At 42.9% G+C, this 8376-nt stretch overlaps 1 protein-coding gene across 4 annotated transcripts in view; it reads left to right on the top strand.

Moving 5' to 3' along the window:
* The first annotated feature begins 2164 nt into the window (after nt 1-2164).
* The window catches only part of LOC116699995 (pecanex-like protein 1), a 25481-nt gene continuing 19269 nt past the window's right edge, over nt 2165-8376 (top strand). For 3 of the 4 annotated variants that reach the window (XM_032532769.1, XM_032532768.1, XM_032532766.1), the window contains exons 1-7: nt 2165-2498; nt 3590-4077; nt 5094-5302; nt 5404-5509; nt 5661-5700; nt 5875-5970; nt 6244-7980. In XM_032532769.1, coding sequence (XP_032388660.1) covers nt 3925-4077; nt 5094-5302; nt 5404-5509; nt 5661-5700; nt 5875-5970; nt 6244-7980 — 2341 coding nt within the window. In that variant the 5' untranslated portion in view covers nt 2165-2498; nt 3590-3924. Of the gene's footprint in view, nt 2539-3589; nt 4078-5093; nt 5303-5403; nt 5510-5660; nt 5701-5874; nt 5971-6243; nt 7981-8376 lie in introns of all 4 variants that reach the window. The other variant, XM_032532767.1, reaches the window with a different exon arrangement.

The following is an 8376-nucleotide window of genomic DNA, read 5'->3' as shown; positions in this document are numbered from 1 at the left end:
CATGATTTCCGTGAGGTTTACTTGGACACAGGAAGTTTGAAAAAACTAAATATGAAGCAATCTTTTGGGGATCCACACCACAAAAAGGTTTTTTCACAAGTGCTTGTTTTCTAGTATATGTTACATTAGTATCATTCGTTACAGCAGAATCTGTGTGAAATGCACAATACATCAAGGCACATGTCTAATTATTGATGTAATTTTATTAGTCCTGTCTTCTGGATTACTTTGTCTCCTGACTCGCTGATTATTTCCAGTTAAAAAAGAGCATTCTGTATGAAATCTCCAACCATCTTTTGGATAATCTGTATGCTTGTCAGCAGGAACATGTGTTGTGTTGTTTGACTACCCCCTACTGAGAACACAAGAAACTGTAAGATGGAGAGAACGGTTAACATCCCTGAGCACTAGAGTGATGTGATATATGGGCTCTAGTTGCCCTAACAAATGCAGTCAACCTTTATTATGTTAGAACAGATGAGTTTTGTCACAAAAGACAATCATTTAGAGAGATTGAATTCCAAACCGGCAGGGCCACCCTTCCCGTTAGCCTGTTTGTGCTGAGAATGATGGGGAACAATCCTGGAGGCTATAGTGAGGTGTAGTGTCAGTTCAGGTCTAGTGTAATCTGATCTGTGCTGACATTGGGAATCAAGGAGGGTGCTTGCACCCATTGCTGAGATGTCACAAGCCTAATTCAACAAAACAGCTATGACAAGAGAAGCCTAGATGACAACCGGTGTGTCACATCCATTCTGACCTACCTCTGTTTCCTTAACATCCAAGGTTTTCATCACACTGTAAGTATTTGCCCTATAGTTAATCTGTGTTTCTAAGCTTATGTTTTACTAAATACTGCTATTTCTAAAAAATATACTTTAGGTTCAAGGTTGTTACAAACTAAATTACATTGCTGGGTCTAAGTTAAAAATATGCCAGTGGTGGACTGTAACTTAAGTACAATTATTAAAGCGTTATTAATTCTAATTTACTTGAGTATTTTGGTTTTTTTGGCTTAGATTTCACTATTTTTCTGAAAGGAATTATGCTTTTAACTCACCTAGACATTTTGACAGCTATATTTACTTTCCAGATTCAAATTGTTAATACATATAAATCTAACTCATTATGATATATTGATAGAAAAAGCAATCCAGCAGTATGCATATTTGAAATTGGCCCCACCAAACTGTACAGATGTAATGCTTTAATAATTATTATCCAGTGATAGGCCTATTATATATCTTTCTTTTGCATCAAGGGTATTTTTACATTTTGTATTTTACGTATATTTTGATGAAAACTTGTTTACTTTTCTTATCCTGGATGTGCCACCTGCCCATCCCCTGAGGTCCGAAAACTTTGTGTAATCCTAGAAACTCCACCATTCTTTTGCATACTCACATGCATCAAATCTATCACCAAATCTGCATTTTTCATCTTAAAAACATTTCTAGACTCCGGCCATCACTCTCTGACTCCGTGGCAGAAACCCACGTTTACCTACCGTTTGCATTACTGGATTACTGTCAGGGGTCCCCAGCAAAACCCTAGACAGCCTCGTATGTCCAAAACTCTGCCCACCAAGACCAGCACCCAACCCTCATCCACCTTCAGTGGCTTCTTCACTAGCACCTTCATCAAAATCCTTCTCCTCACCTACAAATCCCTCCATGCCCTGGCCCCACTGTACCTCTCCAACCTCCTCCATCCAAACACCCCACCCCAAAACCTGCGGTCCTTAGACGCTGGCCTGCTCTCCATTCCCCACACCAGACTCTATACCTTTATAGACAGAGCCTTTAGTGTTGCAGCCCAATCCTTCTGGAACACCCTCCCTGCAGACATTCAAAATGCTACAACCCTGGACATTTTTATAAACAACTCCTGGAACACCACTTGTTTACCACAGGCTACAACTCCATTAATACTACTGTACTACTACTAATGTAATTATGTAAAGTGTCCTTGGGTTTTATGACAGGCGCTATAAAAATCAAAGTTGTTCATATTCATATTCATATTATTATTATTATTTTGGAATATAAGAGAAAAAAAAAAAATACCCTCCTATTGACGTCATTTTATACGACCAATCAGCACCATGGGAATCTCTCTCTCCTTCGCTTGATCGCTCTTTGTGCGTGCATGCGTACGTCCGTGCGTGTGTACGTACGTGCGTGTGTGTCAACTAGTTGTTAGCTAGCGCTAGCTACCCAGTTAGCTAGCTCGTTGAAACATTTTAACACAGGCACCGTTCACGCCAAGAAACAGCTGTTGTTCATCATGAGAGAGGACCTTCGCTCCCGCTGTATGTCTGTCAACATTTAAAGACAAAGAAGATGGGGGACTTTGAGAGAACAATGATAAGTTAGCCAACAGTTTTTGGACAGGCGATTGCCTTGCTCGATAGCATCCTGAGAAGGAAAGCTCTGAGATTTTGCAAGGACTGGATGCGGAAGGAGGATATGAGGCAAGCTGGACAACTAATGCTAATTGTAAGCTCTGCTGGGATCCAACTGTGGAAAACATTTCACTGTGAGCACAATTATCAAGCTAACATTAGCTAGCTGTTGACTAGCAACTAACATCCACCTAGCTAGCGATCAGCGGTTAAGCTGTTGTAGTCTGAAGGTACATTTAACGTTACCAGCTAACGATTGGGACATTAACGTTACCCAGGTTCAAATAATGCTGGTATATGCGGCCTAGCATTAGCCGGTAACTAGCGTCAATAGTAGTATCTAATGATGTTTAATTTTTGTCAGTCAGTTTGCAGTAGTGAACTGCTGCTATCGATTCTGTTTTTATATTCACCGAGGTGACTGAAAGCGGTTCTGGTTAAACAGGTTGAGTTGTACCGATCATAAATGCATATTCGTTAGCTAGGCTAAATTGTCTGCTAGCTTGCTAATGTCAATCAGAAAACTTGATCTAGCTGGCACAGTAATGGCCTCGAAATGAGAAGAGTGTTTGTTAGCTCTGTCATCCTGTCTGGAATCTGATAGATATATCAACTATGTGATGTACATCCATTTACAAGCTTTACACTCACTTTAATCATTGTAACGTGAGTGTGTGCCAGTGTCCGTTTAAATCATTCTTACCTGTGCTTTTAGTGATCAGTCAAAAATTCTCCAACTCATCGCAGTAGCTGGTCTAATGATTATTACTGTGTGATCTAGCTTAAAAGTTATGAATGATTTTTGACTCAACACAAAAATAGTTATTTTTATATTCTGATCTTATGCTAAATTAGTTCACGATCAGCTGTAAATCAAGAGGAAACTATAAAGTTGCATAATCATGTGGAATTTAAGGAAGTATTAAAGATAAAACTAGAAACTACCTAGTAAAGACCCTTTTAATGTACTTTTCTCCACAATGTATATGTGTATCAGGACAGCTGACAGATTTATAACACATTTAAACTTGATTTACAGTGTAATTTCATGAATGGATTATTGCACAGCCCCCCCCCCCCCCCCCCCCCCCCCCCCCCCCACACACACACACACACACACACTGAATGCAATGTTTAATATGTAGCTACATATGAGAAACAAACCAGTTTTGATCTTTCTTACAGATGAATGTTTTTTCATACATTCAGTGGGTTACCAATGTGCCAAAAAGTCACCTTCTTGATTACCCAACGAGGATTAGGCTAGAGTGTGGCGACGTTGGTGCAGGGAGAGAGTACATACTGGCACAAGAATATGCAAGGACTCTGAACCTCAACTGAAGTGTACATATCCAAGACACAGAACTACTGTCCTTGATGACACAGTCTTGGTTAACCTGCCATCCCCAATGGAAGTGCCATCGTAGACACAAGATACTGTGGCTCGAACTGCTGCACAGTTTTATGAGCTACAGCCTCGGAGGAAGCATTTCAGCTTTTGGTTGAACTTGAAGGTGGAGATGGGTTCCCAAGCTCTTCAGATATTGCGGCAGGGTGTGTGGGCTTCACTCACAGGAGGCTGGTATGTGGACCCACATCAGAGCACGTTCTCCAACTGCTTCCACCTCTACCTTTGGATATTTCTCCTGGCCTTCCCCTTTCTATTGTACATGGTAAGCACATTTTCACAGCAAGTTGATTGCATGTTTATCAAAACTACATGAAAGAATTGCTAAACTGAGCCACACATCCTTATAAACAATTTTTACACAATAAAGGGTTGACACATAGCATTACCTCATATTTAGTTTTCTAAGAATGCAAACTGGGATCTTTTCAAATACTGCAGCATGTGCATAAATAGTTGGCATTTAAAAGAAAACTTAACACATTTGATATTGTTTTTGTTCCCATTATTTTGTATGAGCTGTGTTAACATTCAGCAACACAAGTGGTCAGACAACCAATTTGAAACAAATCCCTAGTTTACCCTGGTCATTAGAAGTGAAAATGAAAGTGAATGCATCAAATGTGCATTTAAAGCATCAATTGTGATTGTAAAATGGTGTGCATGTCAACCAGAAGTACGTGAGATAGGAGGAGGTCATAAAAGTTTGAACAGTGAAGTCTGCAAGATCTCATGTACTTTGCATTCACAACTGACAGTGTGCGTAATAACTTTCAGCAACACTATTAACATTTGCCTCCTAGTTCAGTGTTCAACTGTTTTACAATGTGGGAGAGCTGTGGATTTGTTTAAAATCGGCCTGAACATATGTGGTTGCCCTGTGCACTCCATTGTGTTGAATAGTTGCTGGGTGTTGTGCAGTAGGAATGGCAACATCTTCATAAATACAATCCCTGTTTAAAATCTAAAATTACCTTTTAATTGTATTAGTATAAAGTCATTATTACATTTGAATGTATGAATGTAGCAAACAAATCATTTCCTCCTTCTTTGGTGAGACATTATTTTATGGTACAGATGGCTATAAGCTTCCTAGTTGAAATGAGCAATGGGAATTTGCCTTCATTAGTACATAGCACTATGTTGAGGGCTTTTCTGGGATTTACAGTTTGCCAGCCATTGTCAGATAATTCCTGGCACTCACTTCTTGAAGTGGACTGAGTTGTCTCATTTTTGTATTTAGTCTGAGTTGCTGTCATTGTCTTTTTCACTCCCTCTCAGGCTCTTCCTCCTAGCTTGGTGGTTGCAGGCGTGTACTCTGCCGTAGTGGTAGTCTTTTTCACGGCCATTAAGGTGGTGAATTATCGGCTTCATACTATGTTCGACCTTGGGGAGATTGTAGAGAAGAAGCAGGCCTCACTCACAGCCGATGCTGCAAAGACCGACGAACGAGAAGAAGGTTCAGGTGCCCATGATGGGAATCAGCACAGGTAAGAAGATTTTCTGACCAATTTTGGAGAACAGTTAGGAAATCACAGTGCTGTGACATGCTTAATCCGTTCAATTTGCTTTATGTGTAACTTCTCCACAGGGATAGTCATGTTGGTGTAGAGATGACTGTGTTTCGGAAGGTCAACTCAACACCCCCGGTGCGCTGTAGCTCCCAGCACTCTCTGTTTGGATTGAACCAGGTGTCGGTGAGGATTACCATATTTTATCCATCATTTCTCTAATTCTACTCTTTAGAAAATGTTTAATTTCTACATTTCCTACATCAAGTATGCCACAAACTGCCATTAACCATTACAATGCACTGTTTTTGTTTTTCAAATTGTCGTTATTGTTCAGGAGTTCTTGCCCCAGCTGGAGGATACAGGAGGCACTAAGGGTAAGTATCTGAATTTGTATAATGCATACCAGAATTTATTTTAAACAGTGGTATATAATGCATAATCTTGAGTCTTACACTGTCCGTCAACAATTCAATTTAAGCGTCAGATCACTGAGTTTAGCCTGTGTTGAATATGCATGTTTTTCAGTGAGCTGTTTCCTTTTACCTCAGATATCAAAGAGCTCATGCGGGAACAAGGAAACAATAATGTGATTGTTAGGTCATCTCACCGGGAGATCCTACGCCAGAGGTCCCAGGACACTATTAGTAAGTCTTCCACTATTCAGTTACCAGAAACAAGATTTATACGCTGAACACTGTCTAATCCTGCCTGTATGAAAACGAGGCACGCTCAGTAGACCAGGCTATAAGCATACCAATACTGTAGACATGCCATTGTAGGCGTGGCTCTTACTACTATCCATCAGGATGTATGTTAGTGCATGCATCCACATTTTAATACTGTTATAGCTTTCCAAAATGCATTTTAATCAGATTTTGGTTCTTTTTAGTCTGAACTTGGTCTATCTTACTGTACAGGGGCTCCCAGTGTGGTTCAGTCCTGCATTGCTGCTGCTTTGGGAGGAGATTTCCCACGTCTCATGGGAGGATCTGGATTTGGAGAACCTGGAGACTGCTTGTCTATCCCCCCTTCACCCTCCAGTCAAGAAGATGGAGGCGAGAAAGAACAGTTCCAGGAAGTGGAGGAGTTACCAGAACAACTTTCTCAACAGAGTCCTGAGGACAATGGGTTGGGGGCCTATTCTCCCCTTGGCCCTTCTGCTGAATCTGAGAGCTTGGGGGATACTCCCCTTAGCCCCCTTATAAAGAGCAGCTTAAGTGAGGAGCTGAGTGAAAATCTCCTAGGTTTGGGCCTTGACCCTGTGGCTTTTGCACCTGGGACTGAGCACCCAGGCAGCCGCAGTGGGGTAGCACTAGCTGCCGGATCTACAGACAGCTGTTTCAGTGCAGGTGGAGCCACCACAGACCGTGAGACGCTAAGCACAGTTAGCAGTTACCGCAGTGAAAAAACTGATTCCACTCAGCTGGAAAGTCCGTCATTCAGCCAGCCCCAGCCTGCAGATGGACAGGCTTCTGACTCCACATCACTGATAGGCTCCAACATCCCCAAGCCCTCAGAGGATCCAGCAGGACAGGGTGGTAGTGATACTGACAACCTGTCAGACAGTGTGCTACTGCGCTCCCCTTCCAAAGAATTCTCCCTCAGCCAGGGGCTAGACAGGACACTTGTTGAAGGAGAGGACTTGTCCCCCGTACCCTGTGATATTGCACAGCCCCGTCCTCTCCATAACTCTTCCCCTTCAAGTAGTGGCCACTCAGAGGTTTGCGATTTAGACAGAAATGTCCCAGTTCCTCCTCTACCCCCACCTCGGCAGGCCAATTCAGGGCCCTCAGGGCTGGCCCTGGGTCTTGTGTGTTCTGAGCCTGCTTTGCCCATATCCTCTACCCCCTTTTTACTGTCTGACCAGCAGGCTCTGCAAGCCCAGCAGGTTGTACGCCCTAAAGACTTAAAGCTGCTGCGGGCCAGTGGCAGTAGTGTAGGACACAGGCCAGGCCGAAGGAAAGCTCCACGAAGGCGAGCTGGAGCAGGAAGCAGTAGTTTTGACTGTGGCTCTTACAGGCGTCACCACAATCATAGACAGCACAGAGATTACATCCCTGTGCGCAGCCGACTCGGCGCCAAGGCTTACAGTGAAAGTTTGTTTGAGGATTCCAGCGATGAGGACGATGGCAGTGACATGAGCGCTGGTTCTAGCCTGGGCTCTCAGCGCAGATACAGCTCAGATGATGATGATGACGACGATGATGACTCAAGTTCCTCTACCTCCTGCTATTCCCCGGACCTCGCTAACACTGGTATTACATCCCCGCTCCCCCCTGCTGCTCAACTGCCCACTCCAAGGGAAGGGGATTTACCTGAAACTGCTGGCCCCTCACATTCTCGTGCTGCTCAGCGCTCTTCTAGCACTGCTAGTGCTAAGACTCATGCAAGAGTGCTAAGTATGGATGGGGCAGGTGGAGGCCAGAGCAACACAGCAGCTTTGCCTTCTACTCTGCTTACAATGCCCTCCACCTCCACCCCTGCACCTCGCACTCTCACCATCTCTAAGTCTGATCTGGAAGCCCGCACCATGCACACTGAAGGCTTCCCTGGAACTCATCATCATCGGCTGGATTCTCTTGGAGGCTCTTGGACTGGCAACCAGATGGGCTGGAGAGCGGAAGAGCTGGTTGAAGAGGGAGCTGTGGGAGGAGGTGAGTTGGTGAAACCTTATAATCAGTGTCAATACTGGGAGTTTTTGTTTAATAACTACCCTAGTTTTTGGTGTGTGAGATGGCAGAATCCTGGATGTTTTCAATATCTTTTGCGGCATCACGTTAATTAAGAAAAATATTCAGCCTTAGGAGTCCCAAATATGAAACAGTGAAGTTGTGAGGCATCTTGAGAAAAAAAGATACTGGCTGATATTGTTATATTCATTTATTTTCCATACAATATTACCATATTTTATTTTGTCAAGTTAATACCAAAGAAAGTACGTCTCTTATTGCTTGCCCTTTAACAAAACAAAAGGGTTGACCATAACAACTTCAGCTTTAAGGTGTGTGTGTGTGTGTGTGTGTGTGTGTGTGTGTGTGTGTGTGTGTGTG

Source organism: Etheostoma spectabile, chromosome 13, assembly GCF_008692095.1.
Source record: "Etheostoma spectabile isolate EspeVRDwgs_2016 chromosome 13, UIUC_Espe_1.0, whole genome shotgun sequence".
In the NCBI taxonomy this organism is placed as follows: Eukaryota; Metazoa; Chordata; class Actinopteri; order Perciformes; family Percidae; genus Etheostoma; species Etheostoma spectabile.
This window is presented reverse-complemented; position numbering and strand designations above follow the sequence as displayed.